The sequence below is a fragment of the Helicoverpa zea genome, chromosome 1, assembly GCF_022581195.2.
Source record: "Helicoverpa zea isolate HzStark_Cry1AcR chromosome 1, ilHelZeax1.1, whole genome shotgun sequence".
NCBI classification, from domain to species: Eukaryota; Metazoa; Arthropoda; class Insecta; order Lepidoptera; family Noctuidae; genus Helicoverpa; species Helicoverpa zea.
In genome coordinates, this window is record NC_061452.1 from 4,216,968 (window position 1) to 4,236,085 (window position 19,118).

A 19,118-nucleotide genomic window follows, 5' to 3' on the forward strand; every position below is an offset into this window, starting at 1 on the left:
AGTTTTCTCTATGCAATCAATGGGAAGGATCAGGCGTATCCCTAATTTAACTGTATCGGCGGCTTGTCGTGACCGAAGTTGTAATGGCTGCCATCAGTCCTCTCTTACCCGCAGTCAAATTCAACCTCCCTGGTACAAAACAATTTGTGTAATTTGTAAACTGTGTAGCTACATGAAGGTTGAGGATTTGTGTTGCAAACTGTACTCGTTCTGAAATAAAAATGCGAGAGAAAATGAGTTTGTCTGCTTCTTAGGTTTAATTTAAACCATTGAAGTAGTTTTGGATGATATTATCCTTGGAGATGGAGATAGGTACTTAAGGTTGTGGCTCTAACAACTGCATACACAAGTACTACCACACTCATCTGACCTAGATGCTCTGTGGTCAGTGATGATGATGATGATGAAGGTTACTTTTATCTGGAGCAGTGGCGTAGCGTGGGTATCTGCCGCCCGGGGCAGTTGTCGATTTTGCCGCCCCTTCCCGTGTATTTTTTTTAACAAGTGTTACTGGCCGTTTGTTATTTTTTACCGACTTCAAAAAAAGGGATTTTTTTTTGTATCGACGTTAAAAATCATGAAATGACCATTCCCGCTGTGGGTTAGCAGCGGTGAGGGAGTGTCAGACTCTTACTGACTAAAAACCGTCGTGTTCCGTCGAAGGCCTTTTATGTTCCAGAGCCGCGGTAATCTTTCGAACATCCCGCAGCCCCGGCAGAAGGGCAAGTAGACTATTTTATATCTTTGTTACTTGATTTCTTGAAGGTTTTAAAATTCTTTTAGGTACGCAGGCTAGCGAAGTAGGTACCTATAAGTATATATGAAATTGAAATAATTTAAAAGCGGGGCTATTTTAAACTGTTTAACTAATTAATTTAATTTACGGACTTAAACTAGTTTCCATGGAACTATACCTAAGCGTGAAATTTGGCCTGTATCTAGGTAGGTATTGCTTACCTATAGCATTCAAGTTTATCTAAACCAGTGGTTCTTAACCTTTTAGTCATGAGGGACCACCTCATTGGTTTACCTAAATTAGCACTCTGCTAAACGCATGTCGGCAGTTGTGTAGGTAAGCAAATGCAATAAAGAAAAACTTGCCTATGTAGTTTCCAAATGCGCGAGCGAAGCGAGCGCGAAATTTTTATCGGACTTAAACCAAATATTACGTAAAATGTAGCCCAAACGTACTTAACTTTTTGTTTGTTGACAGATGCAAAAATAAGGGCATATCGTTTTTAAATAGGCGAGCGAAGCGAGCGCGAAATTTTAATCGGACTTAAAACAAAAATTACGTAAAATTTAGCCCAAACGTACTTAACTTTTTGTTTGTTGACAAATGCAAACATAAGTGCATATCGTTTTTGAATACGCGAGCGAAGCGAGCGCGAAATTTTTATCGGACTTAAAACAAAAATTACGTAAAATTTAGCCCAAACGTACTTAACTTTTTGTTTGTTGACAGATGCAAAAATAAGCGTACACTGTTTCTGAATACGCGAGCGAAGCGAGCGCGAAATTTTAATTATTTTTTATTTAAGGCTCAAAACCAAAATTACGTAAAATGTAGTGTCACGTTTGTTTTAAGTACCAAATTTTAACAATAATTAATTTTAAGTTTAAAAAGTTTCAACTTTCTTGTTTAATGTTTTGTTATTGTTAGACAGTTTTATGTAGCGGCGCAGATACTAGTTGCGAACAATTTTTTTTTAATTGGTTAAATTTTGCCGCCCCCTAAAAGCTGCCGCCCGGGGAATTTGCCCCCCCTGCCCCCCCCACGCTACGCCACTGATCTGGAGTCCCTATATGACATTGTAGCTTCAGTATTCAAGTAAAACCGCACGAAAGGGCAAGTTACAAACAAAAACCAACTCTTAACTTCTGCATTTACACTGTTTCAGCTCAGTTGGTCCCCTGAAATTAATTTCTCGCTGAAAAACATTTAAAATGACTTCAGCTAGCAGTTGCTGAACTTTCCCGCCGCTTTTGTACGACAAACACCACTTTTAACTACCTCACTTTAGTTTTAATTATAGTTTCCACGTTCCTTTCTATAGTCGCTATGAAGGTTTATGGCTGCTAAAAAGTTTATTTAGTTATTCTTTATTCAAAACTTTATTCATGAAAATTTCACAAATATAAAAGCAAGTTGACTGGTTTATAAAACGATTCACCATTCCACATGAAATACTAAAATAAAAGTAAACAGAAACACTTACCTAATGGAAATCATAGACAATTAGTTAGGCGCCTATAAAAGGCCACCCATAGACTCTCAATGTGCGTCGTAAAAGGCATATGGGTTTTTATGACATGGATTTCAGTAGCAACTAACGCGTTTATCCCTATTACACAAGAATAAAAGACAATCGGGACGAAATCAATTTGAATTTAGAACAAAATAAGAACAAACAATTGAATACCGTTATTTTTCGGCTTTTGGAGACTTTCACTACAAAGGATCGAGGATCTAAACTTTACATCCGATGTATATTGTATGCAAATGTCCTATGTTAAGTACATAAGTCCGTCATGCCATTGAAATGTCATTAGGATAGTTTTGAAAGGACATTGCCGGTGTCTGACATGGGTCTCGGTTAATTTCCGTAGGGAATCCCGGACTCCTAATAGAGTTGTGTCCAAAACTTGAATATTTTGAGTAATTCAGCGGAGATTGTTGAATAAATGAACGTTAGTTTTGACAGAAAATCTGGTGAGCTTAAACCAAAGGTACATAAGTCCCTTGAGTTAAAACTAGTAAACTACAAAATCAGTTCTGCAACAATTGTACGCAAGACTAGTTCATTCCGGTTTCGATTTCGAGGGATATAGTTAAGACTTTCAAGAAGAGATCAAAATACTTTGAAGACTGAGTTTGAACGGTAATTTATATTTCAGGACAAGAGGAGCCGGCTTCCATATCAAATGGCTGCGACTGAAGCGAATTATTCCAAGAAATTGCGTTAACCGATTTTTAGAAAGACGCTGTTCCATTTTCAAAATTAATTCAGTTAGGAATTCCCCGCTGCTTTCATTTGTAGGTTACCGTTCAGTGAGATAACTTTTCTGTTTTGCAATCTTCATTGAACTCCCATTTTTCGAAGACGCCCATTTTGCAAGCTTGGGCCTAAATAAACCGCCCTTCATGTTCTTCCATTAAAAGTTTTTTATAATTATGTTTTCTGATAAACAGGAAAGTTTCCGAACTCGCCGAGGTGAGCTGCCACAACGCCACTTAGTCTAACGACGCAATTCTAATTTATTGCTTACAAATTGCGAGTTTCCTACTAACCTATTTTCCTTGCCTTTTTCTGTAGACCTGCATAAATTCTGTTTAGAGAGATTTATTTTGCCCTACATTGAAATAAATTGTGCCGCAGATTGATACTTACGTCATGTTCGCGAAATGAAATTGGTTCATATTTGTTCACATACTAATAACGATCAGCGCTAAATTGGCTCCCACGTTATTGAATCCGACGGAGACGTGCCGCAACAATATAAATACACCAAATAAATTATCCGTTTCCAATAAAACAACATCCTTGCTACGCTTCGTGGAGCACTAAGTGCGGGTGAAGTTACACAGAACAATTTATTCTCAAACTTATTGTGTACACCCTAAAGTTGAATTTTGGGTATGTAAATAACAGGTTTGTGGCACGCGACGCATATCTTTCGGGCGAACGTCGATTTTTCAAAAACCCATCCTCTGAGCTTAATCGAGCGGATGTAAACATACCATTTTTCGCGTCTCGCGGAAAAATATCGATATTCTCGCATTGTAGTGGAACGAGACAGCGGAATAGAGGGGCTCCCACGAATGAATATGTTTTCGAAGTCTGCAATCATTAATCATGCATTGAGTGGTGGCACAATGCGAACTCTAATGGAGGGTTTTGTCGCAAAATAGCGGTGGGTGTATAATGTTCGTAGCGAGGCTTCTGTCGAACAATGCGAATGGAGGCTTTGTTTCTGTAAAGATAATTCATCTTTCCGCTGCGAGGCACAGTTGACGAGGCACAGCTTAGTGGATTAAACTATTGCATGAAGTGTCTCGGAGGGTAAGCCGACCGTGGCATACAGACGCCTTGCTAAAGCTGCAATATTGTTTCAGACAATGGCAGACAACTTAGTTACGAAATAAACATATTCTGGCAAAAATATATGTGCACAGTTACCATCTTAAAAAAATTATTAAATTAGGTACGCGAAAGGGAAATAGGAAAATTCCCCAAATCTTAAAGCTTTCGTCTTCGGGAACTATCAACCATTTAAAATGGACAACTAACGTTCATAACAAACACGCAAATGACAGGACATGTTACTTGACAGCGGAACTCATAAAAGATTAAACACATATGCATGTCACTGATTCAATTTGTAAAACTGCCATAAGTGTCTGCGCAAATTAAATCAAACCTAAACTTTGGGCACTAGAGTTGAATTTCGTCTGCAGTGTAAAGGTGTTTATGGCTATGTAAATGGTTTACAGGGATGATTAAAAATGGTCGAAGCCATCCATCAAGCGACAAGTCGCCTGCGATACGCAGCGCGTCTTATTTGAATAACGCCTATGGACAGAGAGTGGTGTGGAGTAGCTTTGCTAAAAATATTTTAATGACCGGTAAAAAATCGTGCTTAATCGTAATCGACCGAAACAATGAAACTCTTCAACTGTTACAATTATTATTGCAAAAACTTTAGAAAAAAATTATAGTCATCTTGCTCATTGGTAAATATGTATTCAATTAAAAAATATTCAATGTATCGTTAACACTGATGCAGCTTCTTAACAATGTGCTAGTTAGGTCGTACATCGGGCCCTAATTATCTGAAATAAATAAACATTTGTGTCATTTGAAAAAATAAAAAATATAGGTACATTCATATAAACTTTCTCACTTCGACTCCATGCCCCTCAGCCCACGTACAGGGTGTGTTCAATCCTGTAGATTGATCGTCCCGCAGTATCGGCAGCGCACAAATTGCGGCTCATTTCAATATTAGATCCGGATAACTAGCCTAACAAGTGCATGCATAAGTTATCCAGACAGATTGAACGTAACTACCTATTGACGGAGGTAGGCGAGGAACTTGAAAATCAATGACCGGACGTTTTTGCACGATCTTGGTAATGGTTTTTGATTGGCATAAAATGTTTGTTGTTGGCATAATTTTGTGTTTATCAAATATGAATAATGTAATTATTTTTCTGTGTTGAACTTAGTGATTGCTTTCGACGCTCTCGCAACATTCAGGTACATATGATGTAATGCCAGGATTTTGTAAAACTGAGGATTGATTACTAGCTAAAGACAAAACTAAAACCATTATATCATATGTTCGTACGTTTTAGCAAATATAAGAGAGAGAAGAAATAATTAATAAGCATATAACTAAATAGGTACTAATCTAAATTCTAATCCAGTTCAACTGAAACAAAATATATTCCTAAAATTGATAACTTAATAACAAGCACATCAAATATTGATTAACCCCCAAATGATGGATGGTCTCGATAATAAGTATCGAATGGGTTTATAATCGTAATCCTTGTGTTTGTTTATAGCCCGTATCAGGCGGGCACAGGCAAGGCCCCATACAGCCAACTAATTGATCGGCCCAATATAAACAGTAACTACATAACTGGCTTTTGGGGGTTAGTAAATGGTTGGTTTTAGATCAAATTACGATTAAAAGTTAGCTTAGTAGATATTGCTAAAGTAAACTAATTCGCCGGAAGACGCTGGATGCAGGTCGCTTCCAACAGGTATCTGTGGAGATCAAAGGGGGAGGCCTATGTTCAGCAGTGGACGTCCTATGGCTGAGATGATGATGATGATGATGATGAAACTAATTCGTTTCGGTAAGTATTATGCTTTAGCTACACTGTGCTTTTTAATTAAGACTTTGTGTTTTTTACTTATTTAGCGCGTACCTAATTGAATGCCGATATTAATATACCTACTTTTAGTTTTTACTCATTAGGTAAGTCAATTGCTTCACCTTGTTATTGGTTTTGAGCCTCGAAATCTCTTGCAATATTGTACAGGAATGCTGAAAATAAAATGAAAATATAACCAAGTACCTATTGCTTAAGTATTTCTATACAACCTATCATAAGTAAGATTCGTCTTCTCTAAATTCTATTTAACACGAGTTTTATAAAATAAATTGTGTACAATATTGAGTATCAATTTGTTCGAGTGGACGGGCCGGGTCTAGCATATCTTCATTTTGTTTATTTTTCGACCCTTGTTTGTACGGTAGCCATGCCTTATTTATTTAATGTTCCTTTTAGTCATGCTTTCGAGTTTCGACCGAATCGGAAACATAATGTTTTAGTAATAGTAAAAATATTTAGTTTGGAAGTTTTGTGGGGTGACTCAAGCACCAAAGTATTTTGTAGACTGGTAAAATTGTATACTAATAAGTAATTATGGAGAACAACTTCTTCTCCTGCCGTTTATTACCAATTTACCACGAGGGCAGGCCATCTAAAACGTAAATGCCTTACTAGTTAATTAAAATAAAAACACAACTAAGTACCTATGATAAGTAGGTGGTAGAAATTGAGTAAAAACTTTACTCAACATTTCGTGAAATCAAATTACAGCCCGTTACAAAAACATACTCCAATAAAAACAAAAAAAAAACTAATAGGAACCCAGAAAAAGTCCGTCCTCTTTACAGAATCGTGTACGTGTATCTGGCCATCTAAATGAATATTACGTAAGTGAAACATGACGAACGCATTCCTAATTTAAAAATTTCCATGCACGATCACCTCCGAATTACTGCGCGTCGCATCGTTATCTATTTAACATCGACCATAGCTAAAGTTAGGGTAAACAGGGACGATTTTTTGTCGCAAAAAGTGACGTGTCATGTGGGGTGCTGCGACAGTTTAGTCGCATGATGTCAAAAGATTTGTATCGAATGCTGCGTCATTGCATAAGGCAGGCTTTTGAATTATTGTTACGTGTGCACACGTGTGACAGTTTTGGTAGTTTATACAAAAGTGGCAGTGTCATTATTTTTTATGAACTTTTTTGTGTTATGCTCATATTCGATGTTATCAATGAACATTGCAATGAGTAAAGGGTGTAATTTTTTATCGATTACAGAAAATCAAAAGCTAACGAAAATGCATTGGCCGATGGCATGCCACAAGTACAATCCTGTATTTTTATGTGTATTTTTCTACGTCTTTTACATATTGTCACCTATATTACGAAATAATATTCTTACATATAATAACGATACTCAACTATCTATCTGATAGGGCTGCACCAAAATTCATAATTTATTAAAACAACGTCATTCCCAGAGATCACCCTTGGCGACTGTCATTCCCACGCACAGCGCGCAACGCCTTCATACAATACGCACTTTATTTTTTATTGAAACCAATGTTTATTTAATTTATCTCTCTCTCGTTATTTTGTTGGGGTAAATAACAATAGTTTTGCGACAACCCTACGGCGACACGCGACATAAATGAGCCGTAATTTTGAAGATGGCAATATTTACGATGAATATAAATATTAATATGTAAGTACTTTAGTTCGATTATTATTGTATATCCTTATGGTTTCATAGACATTTTTCGTATTTTTCGTATACCTAAACATAAAAATCAATCGATTAGATAATTGATATACATACTTATGTCATGAACTCAAAAACTAAAGCAAACAGCGGAACCAACACATTCAATTGATTAAAAATGCCTCCAGTTCCAATTTAATTAAGGCCTTACAATGCGAAATGAAATAACAACTCTTATTACCTACAGCGTGCAACGAACATAAGTTAAAAAAATAAATAAGTAAGACAATCTCAACGAAATTGCTATGTAAACGTGAAATTAACATAATTGTAGGGAATGCTATAATCAATAATCGGCCTGCAGTATAATTTACTCAAGTATAGACGGTTAAACAAACAAGAAACAAGCTTGTTCTGTACGAAATGAGACTTCTTGAAAAGTCGTGGGTAATTGTCGATGTGTGTGTGCCGGTGGCATTATTGGTGAATTGCTCTTACATATTAAAAATGGTAGTATACTACAAATAAGTATTAAATTTTTCTGTAAGTATATTACGACATGAAGACAAATTGATATGTATGTAGGCACGTGAGCGTGCGTCCGTTAAGTAATACTTATTAATTATTATATGATAAAACTTCATAATAAAGAAGAAGAAAAGTTATTTTTTAAACAAGAAATTAAAGACAAGGTTCCAGTTCAATTCAACGATGGGCCGAAAATGCTTCCTTGCTGTACTCCGAAAAAAAAACTTCCTCATTTTATTTTCCGATATGCAAATATTGAAATACGGATTCCAAAGCAGACAATGACGGACTAGAGAACCGAAATAAAATAAACTGAGATTTTAAATGAAGAGGATCGTTAGTATGAACGTGTTTTCAGGTAAGAATGCAATTTGCAATTTTGTCGGATCAATATCGGATAACGAGTGAGCGGAGAGATTTTAAATTGCGGACTCCGCAACTTGTCCGACGAGTTGTAATGAGGATAGACTATTTGTTTGTTGAAATTATGAGGAAATGGCGGACTTTCCCATTTTTTACTTTATTGGCTTTATTGCTAGATTTTAATTTTGAAAGTTTGTCTTCGTATAAGTAATGGATGTACGGTGATTTTAAATAAATTGTATATCTCATAATTACCAATTCGAACGGGACAAAAGTTAACCAAAAACATTTCCTAATGTAGATACTAGGGGATACCTGGCTTTGACAAAAGCAACACCTGAGTCGCGGATTTTAAAAATAGCAACTCATTTTTTCCCAAAAATTAACCATAAATTATAAGTAACAGACAGAGACACCAGTGATCTAATGATATCACAAATTAAAAAAACAAAAACGAAGGGCAAGCAACCTTTATTCAGAGTGCCGTGAAAAAATTAGCAGCAGGTTGTACAATAAATAACCCAGTTTCCGGACCGACATAATGCATAAAAATATTTTTCTTTACTTACCATCTCGCCCTCTTTGCTAACCAAAGGTTCAAGCCATGGAAATCTAAATGACTAGCGGAGGTGCCATAACGGAAAATATCCTAAGAAAGTGAGCGGAGGACGAGGAATGTTACTATTTTCACTCTCATATACTTACCTTCTTTGGACCCGATATTTTTTTGTAACAATAAAATCGTTGATAGATGACTCAAACAACCCGAACGCCTCGTTAGTTCACTCGTTACCGATCGGTTTGGTCGTGCAGACCGTACCAATCAGGCCTGGATGTAGGATGACCCACCTGCATTATGACTTCTCCGCTCATCTTTCCCTACTTCGTGGTTCAAACTCTCAAACCTCCCTATACTTCCTTATTATACCGTATTTCTTCATCACCCTCCTTAAATTATGATTAAAATTAACGATAGCCGCAATTTTCCTATCTGGCAACCTAAAGTTGTTTGCTCACGCGACTTTTAGACGATTTTATGCAAAATTACTTTGATTATGGGTAAAATTTGAACTTGTAAGCGCAGTGAGAGGGTTATATTGTATAATTTGATGCCTTTTGTTTATTAACTTTCCTTGATTTTTGGTAAATGTTTAACAGCAATTAAAATTCATTTTGCAGGGATTGTGGGTACGAGTACTTATAGGTAAACTCAAATGAAATCTAACACTTTTGAGAGTTTTTTTAACTCTCAAAAGTGTTAGATTTCATTTGAGAAATCTAACACTTTTGAGAGTTAAAAAAACTCTCAAAAGTGTTATCATTTGTTAAACCAGCAAATAAAGTGGCATTTTTATATTTATAAAATCTGACTTAATCAATAGATCTTAAGGAATGATTTCCAAATAACTTCACATTATAGTAAGCGCGGTAGCTGGTTTACCTTAGAGACAGTATTACCTATTGCAAGTCTCAGGTGTCCACCCCATATTTCTACTGGATTACTGGTTATAAACCGTTACTTCATCCATAACACTTTACCACTAAACTTGCATCAGCTACACTTCTATAAGTTTATCAACCAACTTCATATTATCCTCCACAAAATCCCTGCCAGACTAAAATCGACTCTATTTCTTGGTCATTAAGGTCTGTGTATAGTTTATTGTTTGCAATATTAGCATTGTTACTTGCTTTGCTTATACAGAAGTGCATTTGGCACAGGTGGTCTTCCCCATCTTCTTAAGTTACGAGATTTTAAACAAACGCCGGTTTTCCTGACATTTTAATTATTCATTTCTGTTTTGATATTGTCTCCTAACTAGGCAGGTATTGATTTTACATTCCGGGAAAAATTAAAATTTAATTTATGTATGTCTTCTTGCCGAAGCCGAAAATAGATCTCAGTGGCGTGCACTTGGAGAGGCCTATGTCCAGCAGTGGACTGCGATAGGCTGATGATGATGATGATGATGATGATGATGATGATGTCTTCTTGTATGTGACCATAAGTACCTACAAACACCAGGGTACAAAGTCCGGGCATTTAAAAAGATTAAAATACAGCTAGGTACATTCATTGGAAAAAGGATGTCGATCAATTGGTCGCTTAAAGTGTCGTTACTGTCAAAATACAAAATCAAAAACTATAAAAAAAACACTAATCAGTGACTAAATCGTAAGTGCTTAATAATTTAAATAAAACATAATAAGTATTTGGACGTCGCTCGCTCATTCATACGTCATGTCATGACGAAACTTGGGACTTGAATTTGAAATGGGCAGTGCGATGACCATGAAATTGAAAAAGTATTTCCAATTTGAACTTCCAATTGTCAAATAACGAACTAATTAGTAAAGGAGAATAAGATCACACTGGTGGTCATAAGAAGTAAATAGTTACCCATTTACTTATCTTTGTAAGTGCCAAAAGGTTCTAGAAAATTGTATGACTAACTTTGGTTCATTCGGGTCACCAAGCCCTTGTTTTGAAAATCTAAGTATAAGAAATATGCAAAAATTCAAATTGCATTCCTACAAAATATTGACGGATGAATAAAATAACATGAACACACAATTAAACTGACATACAATTGTTTCCCAAATATATTAGATTTGGTTACCCTACTCATCATTTGGCTGACACGAGGTGATTACGGGCCTTGTTTATTTTGTTATTATTATTTCTTTTTTATCTAAACACGATCGTTATTATCGAGTGTAAGTGGATGGACTCGTGAGTGATTTCTTTTATTTAGATTTTTATTTAACATTTTAACCTTTGGGATTGTCCGGCCTAACTACTTGTGGAGATGGTGACCCTACAGAGCGGTTCGTTTGTAGATTTTAATTGAATATTTCACGCTGTGTGAATGTTTGATTTGATTATTCGGTTCGTTATTATTAAACAATTATGTTAAAATTGCGTTTGTTTGCTAATTAGAATAAATGTTATTTGGTAGTGTGGGTTTAAACACTTTTGACTCAATTATTGTTCGTTATAATATTTTGTAATTAAACATGGTATTTTATGTCTAGCTTTCTCCATAAGTGCCAATTTATTTCACAAAAAAATAAAATAACTTAGCAAAAAAAGATAATTGAAATTGATATATCACATAAATATTTGCTAATAAATAATAGTCTATAACAATGCATTAGATATTATCTCACGTTCTCATACTATAGGTGAAGGTATGTAGGTACCATCAAGTGTTGCTCTTTTTATCAAAGACTTCGCCGCCTAAGATCTAAGGGGTCCGCTGTAGCACGTTGTGTCCAATTTAATTTCGCCAGTGGCTAAAAATAACTGACTATGGATACCGTACTACAACACTTTGTAATCAATTTTTTTGTGATTGAAAAAAGTTCGTTTGAAGATGAGTAGTGTAAGTCATGTATATTCACATATGTAGTGAAGTAACTAGGCGGATCTATAGTTCGATGATCTTGTTAAAAGAAAATCTTATAAGCAACGAAATAGCTAACTCAGATGCGTACATATCTTATTTGGTTTTAAATTCACTTTAAGTGACGGTTATAATAATAAATAAATAAATAAAAGCTCATTTATTTCCAATCTACAAAGTTATATACATTGCGATTACTTTTAAATATAAGTTTAAGTATTTATATAAAGTTTTCCTTTTTCTTCTACTCGCTATCGTTGCTTTTTTCCCTCCATTTTCTTCCCGCTACCTCTTCTATATCCTCTATCCAACGGTATGTTAAGTGTTGTGTTAAGTGACTAAATCTATCAAGGAGATAGCATTTTTTCAGAATAGACTAACAATTCGTATGCATGCAACCGCCATACAATGAATATCAATCAGCCCAAGATAAACTGGATCCTGTATACATATAGGCACCTACCTTTACATGTATGTAATTTCATTTCCATGTTTAAAATTACTTGTCCGCTTGACAGATTACTTGCTATGAGTGAATAACGCTTGACCCGCCCTCTTCGCGAGAGCCGAGACGAGTAGGGTGCACACAAATATGCACTGAGCGGGATTAGTCACCCACTGACTCATCGGTTTTTGAACAGCGCTTCAGTTTGTATGCGAAAGGGGTAAATTGATTTTTCATTAGCAAGTTATTTAAAAATGCTTTTGTAGGCTTTATGTTTAATTTTAACGTGTAAACAAGGATTTTTGCAACCATTTTTAAACAAATATTAAATAGACCCAACATTTTTTTTACTAACTTACTGAGTTGATTATTTTGATGAGTCAATAGTGTTAATGTAGTGATCAGAGCAAGTAAATGGTTAGAATTTTAAATTCAATTGATTAATGTTTCCCATATTTTTCTTTTGCACTAACCAACGAAATGGAAAAAAAACTGAATAAGACAACTCTGGAAAAAGAACCTTACGCATATTTCCATTACACACATGATATTTCGCGAGGAGAAAATTGAATTCCATGGGAGGATAATGTAATATGAATATAATGTATGGAAAACATAAGTAAATATGTTGTAAGTATAAGGAAACGACAATAATAACAACTCTGAAGAACATACTTACATTATAAATTATTTTTCATTTATATTATTTATTTCGCTTTTATCGCTTCCTTCTTTACTGTAGTATCTAAGTATTGTTTCAAACAGTAGCAAAATCCTATACTCCATTACACATATCATAGCAGTTTCGTACTACCGATTGTCATAAGTTGTGATAAAGGGATTATTCCAAAGTGATGGCCCACCGAGCCCACCTGTGAACTAATATTAATAATTTATAACGATATCCTGCCTTCCTATCCCTGCGGTTACGCTTGTACGCCCCTAGCGTAATATTTCAATTAATGGCGGAAGTCTTGTTACCGGGTGTATTGAGTTTCAACTAATAAGCAATTTGATTAATGCATAATTTAGTAATTTAATGGATTTCTTTTTTTTTGGTTTCCTAGGTACTAAATTTAGTGATTTAGAATATTATATGGGTACGGGTTATGCAAAAGTTCAGGGTATATTTTTAATCTCCAACTTATATTAATATTTTTTTATTTATTGGGTGAAGGAAAATTTTTAATGAATCTGAAAAAACCTCCAAAAAGTTCCATGAACACTATTTTATTTTTCTGATACCTTTTTACCTATCTCAGGATCACACACAACAAGACTATCCGAACTACTACCCAATCCATGGTCACCTCACACCATGCTCTCAGAAGTAGCCGCTAGTTTATCTCCTATTGAATTTACATTGTGCCCGTTTTTTGTAGTAAGCAATCGTGACCGTGATAACTAGGTACATAAATACATAAGCTAGTTATTTTGCATGCTATAAATTCCAGCTACGCTTTGTGTGTGCCGATATTTTTTGCCTTGTTAGTGTGAAAAACTGATTAATAAAATAACGCTTGCTGATCAGCCTGTCAAAAGTTTATTGAGGTTGTTTAATTTACTCACCAACTTACTTATTCTGTGTTATGGATTGTTGCTTAATGTTTGTTTTGATGGTTTCGTGTTTGCTTTACTAAACTCTATAATTTTTATATTTTTATCAATTTCGACAGCATCATATGCCCTGAACCCTTGGTACTTAAGACTGAGATAATCCAAAAAGTATCCTTAATGCATTGTTCTTGACATAAATAGTTAGGTAAAGTGCCTACATACATCTTTGAAATTTTAGTACTTTGAATAATATCCGTAACTGCCTGACAGTATTCGGATGCTATAGCATTAACTAATTGTACTTACTTCTTATACTTCGGCAATTGGAATCGTATTGTAATGGAAAAACCTCATTTGTTCTTTGAAAAACTTACCATGCCTATGCAATATTTAGCGTAAGATATGCTAAAGGCAGGTAAAGGTAAGTTGTGACGGCTTCGAGCCCACTTCGCTGATTGCGAGCGCGCCATTTGCATCAGCCACATTGGGTGTGCCCACTGTACATTCAGGTATGAGTAGAATGTTGTGCTGTGTGTCTGTTGTGAATATATTTATATTTTTTTTTATGTAGAAAAATTTGCAAACGAAAAAATATTTCAGGAACTTTTCTTATCATGAAATTCAGAAGTTTTTAGATTTGCGGTGTTTTTTTTTTAATAAAATTGATGATGTTATAATAGTCTTGTAGGTTGTTTTAAAATTAACCTGTATCATTTTGAAATTGGTAGACCTTTGCAAAAATTAAGTCAGTCACGTCTTCTTAAAAAGTGCATCAGACTACAGTGCAGTTCACTGTACTACTCACATAAACTTACTATCTATAAAGAAAATCTACTACACATTTTCTCTGCCGACTGTACCTGTACGAAACTAGCACAGCTTCTTAGTAATTTGAAAGCGTCACCCGCACCCTTCTTGCCGTAAGAAAAACACAACTTTTCTTATGGTTTCACTTTCCATGATCATACCACATACCTGAAGAGCCATGGAGCGTACTATGGTAGAAGAAAATGGGTGCTATTACTTTAAAAAAGGTTTTCCCGACTTGGCTTGCTATCACTTATGTAGGTAGATAGGCACTTCCAGTAGGTTGTAGTGTTGTGCAAAAGTACATTTGGGGAAATAGGTAGGTAGCTTAAATATCTGAGTAGGTAGGTAAATGTAAATGTTGTTTTGCTGCTTTCTGTAATTTATTCTTAACCAAAGCCATGTCAAATCAATGTGCATCTGTCTTTTTTTCAACAATTTATGTCGATGATTGTTCTTACAGAGGAAAACAAAAAAAAAATAAACAGCTCTGGAAATGATTACCTACGTAGGTACAACAATCATTGACTGTTGCGGTTTTTCTACCTTCAGCAAAAACAGTAAGATAATCACACCACAATCGCAGACCAGCAACGATCGCAAAATACCATCAGCCAAGTCAAATAAGACCTGTTTCAACTCACGTATATATCTCGAAATACTGTGTGCAATCCCCCTAGGAGGTAGCTTTGAGCTTTGAGCGCGCAATATCCACATGCAAACATGTTGCTATCTGCCCGAAGAGAGTTAGGCTTTGTGAAGCCCTTTATACTTGGCAAGATATCATGACTTCTGAGACATGCGGGCTGTTTGTGAATCTCTAAGCTATTATGATATAGAGAAATTAATTTATTTTAAACCGTAGCATTTGAGTTCATTTTCATTATCTTATCTTATTTTATCTTTAGACTAGTGTAAAATACCCGTGGAAAATACAGAACAAATTATTTCCTCTTTTATTTTTTACACTACACTGTCACCACAAGTTTTCTTTATTGATCTTCTACAGAATGTAATCATTAATTTCAACTTTACAGTCACCAGCCCGGCTAGCTCAGTCGGTAGAGCATGAGACTCTTAATCTCAGGGTCGTGGGTTCGAGCCCCACGTTGGGCGAAATCTTTTGTTATGTGAACTTGTAACAGCGCCATCTACCAAAATTAGTAGAAGCTTTTGCACTGGAAGAGACTGTTTGGTTTAGTGAGTTCGCACGGGGTTTAATAGATGGCGCCGATTTCAATTGAACTGATTATAATAATTTGAAGTCGTATTACTTTCTTTTAGTAAATCCTAATGACGTGCTCGTTCAATTAATGACATTAATGTGTAACAAAAAAAAAAATACCAGTATTCATTAAATGACTTTTCATTGAAAATGATAACGTTTTCAGAACCCATAGTCGTCAACGTCCATACCACGTTGAAAACACCGGTTCTCGTCCGATCACCGAAGTTAAGCAACATCGGGCGCAGTCAGTACTTGGATGGGTGACCGCCTGGGAACACTGCGTGACGTTGACTTTTTGATGTTCTTTGGGTACAATGACATTTTTAATACCTTCTTACGGGATTCACCCGTTTTAGCTCAGTGTAAAAAATTGTTTACGAGGCAGGTCTTCCTATTTTCTTAACGATGGCAAATCGTGACTGAAGCACCCACAAACCTTATTTTTCTTAATGATAGGCTTGTCTTTTAAAGTCCTACCTATTGCTGTATGTCTAACGACCACCATAAAAGTTTCTACACTATAAAGATATTCCTCAAGCGTTAAAGCCATGACAAATCAACATTTGTCAGTACCTACCATCATTATACATGTCTTGTTTCTTATATCGTCAACACGGGAGGTAATTGTGCAGCTTCCTTTGCGACATCATTTAGAGCAATTTTGTATAGTTTATATAAAACGTATGTCACGCGAAGGATGCCATATTGTTTGTGGTTTGTTTGAGTGACAAGATGACACGACTCTTTTGTATCTGCTTGAGTGTTTGTGGTAAGAAAGTCTTGATGTACTTACTTCGATTTTCAATCTTTTCATCATCACTTCTTCGATTGATTGCTCTTTATCAATTATAATTTAATCGGGAAACCCTATGATTATATCCTTTTTTTTTCTTTGTTTTAAGGAAATTACATAGCTGTTGTATTTTATTTGGTAGCATATTTTTTAATAATTTTTATGTTTTGAGCAACAAAATTAATATGCTATTTGAGATCTTAGTGAATCTAACTAATGAAGAAGTTTCTGGTCTTAGGTAATTTATAAAAATAGCTCTTCCATTGTATGGAGGTAGTATAATAACTCTTAACATAAAAGGTCAAGATCAAGTCACCTGGAAATAGATAATTATTATGATAAGATGTTTCATAGTTAGACAAACTTGGACGAGCAAAGAAAAGCCTACACAATTTGACGTCAAGATAATATTAGGGACGTCCAGACACAGGACGAAAATACTCTCAATACAATACACATCAATATCAGGAATAATGAAACTTAAGGCCAAGCGTTCCTTGAGATTTATAAATAGATGATATTATTTCTTAACAATATCTTAAGTACAACATTTTTTGCCAAGAATTTAGTTATTAAAAGTTACTTAGTACTACTATTGTTTAAGTCTCAGTATCTGCTTCTTAGGAGTTTTTGATGGAATAACAGCTAGTAACACAATAATGTCATAAGCACTAAGTACAAACTAAACCCTGGACAACAGATAAGTAATAGATACTTACTCCGCCTTGACATCGTTGAATTATAACACAAAATACAAAATTCGAAACAAAAATGTTTTACAAAAGAGTTCGTTGTACCTGATCGTTATAATTTTGTTATAATTTATTCCAGCATTTGCTGGTTGGAGTGATGCAGTTTCCACAAAGATGGACTTCGCTGGCGATGAAATAGTAGCGACAGTTACAAATTCCACCAAAGTGGAAGACGAAGACGTTGAAGTACAGCATACGATTGTCTTGTCTACCAAACTGAAAAACAATAATAGAAGAGGATTGCATGGTTCTAGCGAGGGTAAGTATAATGATGCTCTTATTACACGATCTAGCTTCTTTATTATAGGTAGAAATAATAGATAAAGGTATGCTGTGGCACTGGAGCACATAGGGACTTAAAATAGGGTCGGTAAAAGCATGATACTTCGTCCTTAGCGAGAGGCATCTATTTATTAATTACCTGTTTACAAAAACGGGAACAAAATTGAGATCTCAAGCCCCAATCACAGCAATAATGTCGGTCCTTACACTATCAGGGTACTTTTGCCAAAGCAATCTGCCTATCAATGTCCGCTAGGCAGCGTGCATGAAATCTATACAATTATATTAGGACATTTTTATCTTGGATTGTGTATTTAAGAAACATTTATTAAAATCTTGCCTCATAAACCATTAAACAGCATATGGGGCAATGGACGCATACGATTTTCCACTTGGGTGACTTGAGCCAAGTCGCCAGCTAACAATGTTGATGATTCTTTTTAAGATTTAAGATAATGCGAAATACAAAATACTCCTTTGTGTAACTTGGTCGCAACAAACTGGCACTAAAGTCTAACTTTATTACATTACATGTGTGATGTAGATTTATTACTTTATCGATTGAATAACAAGAGGATTGCACTCTGATATCAGTGGATCTATACAAGGTCGACGCTACTGACCTGATTATAATGATTTTGTTATCTCTTGACATTTACGAGCTTAGGTGAGAAATGCACGCAGTTAATCTCGAATATATGGCATGCAATGTTTACGAGCTTGTTTTTAATCTGTCTGGTGCATTCGGATATTAATCCTAAAATATTCCAGCCTATTCCTCTCTACCACTATTGTTGATTGGTAAACAATCTGCTTTAATTCTTACAGGTGACACAGGTACACTTTCATATAACATTGGCAAGAAAGAAGCAAAGGAAGACAGCGGTGAAGTACCCGTAGTAAACGGATACAAATCAGTTGAAACCACACAAATCAGAACACCTGACACTCGTATAAGGAACAGAGCAAAGATTTATCCTGAGTCAACATTTATAAACAGAAATGTACGTGACGAGTTGGATATTTACCCTAATTATATAACAAACCCTTCGCAGTGGCAGCCTTCCAGTTTCTACAATAATATAAATTGGATGGCTCAAGAGGTGCCTAACACAGAATATAATACAGGATGGAAGATAAGTAGACCCGCTTATCAGACTCCTGGGAAATTCCATAGAGGGATAACAGATGATGGACTCAAGGAGTTTTATTGCAAGAAGTGTAGGGAGCTGAATGGACAGGGCATGAGATGCCCTCCGGCCTCACAAAGACGCAACTCATGGCTCTATGAGACCACAACTCCAAAGATTAAGTTGGACGGCAAATTGGCGAAATTAAACTAATTTGTTTGCGGTCATTGTTTTTGTTCATCCCGTATCCGTGTGTGTGCAGAAAAACTTGG

At 35.5% G+C, this 19,118-nt stretch overlaps 1 protein-coding gene and 2 non-coding genes across 4 annotated transcripts; all 3 read left to right on the plus strand.

Annotated features, from left to right (window-relative positions):
- The first annotated feature begins 13,664 nt into the window (after window positions 1–13,664).
- LOC124631371 lies at window positions 13,665–19,071 on the plus strand. Of its 2 annotated transcripts, none has more exons than XM_047165748.1 (3): window positions 13,665–13,705; window positions 17,514–17,693; window positions 18,545–19,071. In XM_047165748.1, exons 2-3 carry the CDS (start codon window positions 17,549–17,551, stop codon window positions 19,057–19,059), a joined length of 660 nt encoding a protein of 219 aa, XP_047021704.1. In that variant the 5' UTR covers window positions 13,665–13,705; window positions 17,514–17,548; the 3' UTR covers window positions 19,060–19,071. The 2 variants fall into 2 exon arrangements, with proteins under 2 accessions (XP_047021704.1, XP_047021697.1); XM_047165741.1 differs by lacking the exon at window positions 13,665–13,705 and adding an exon at window positions 16,508–16,658.
- On the plus strand, window positions 15,705–15,777 carry Trnak-cuu. Its single transcript has one exon. It is a non-coding gene; the product is annotated as a tRNA-Lys (tRNA).
- On the plus strand, window positions 16,064–16,182 carry LOC124635576. Its single transcript, XR_006985029.1, has one exon. It is a non-coding gene; the product is annotated as a 5S ribosomal RNA (ribosomal RNA).
- Window positions 19,072–19,118: the final 47 nt, after the last annotated feature.

Bases quoted from the DNA above. Each gene is read 5' to 3' on its own strand.
- LOC124631371 (XM_047165741.1), top strand. From the start codon at position 16,622: ATGACACGACTCTTTTGTATCTGCTTGAGTGTTTGTG. The intron at 16,659-17,513 runs GTAAGAAAGTCT...AATTTATTCCAG, and splicing joins TATCTGCTTGAGTGTTTGTG to CATTTGCTGGTTGGAGTGAT. The intron at 17,694-18,544 runs GTAAGTATAATG...TAATTCTTACAG, and splicing joins ATTGCATGGTTCTAGCGAGG to GTGACACAGGTACACTTTCA.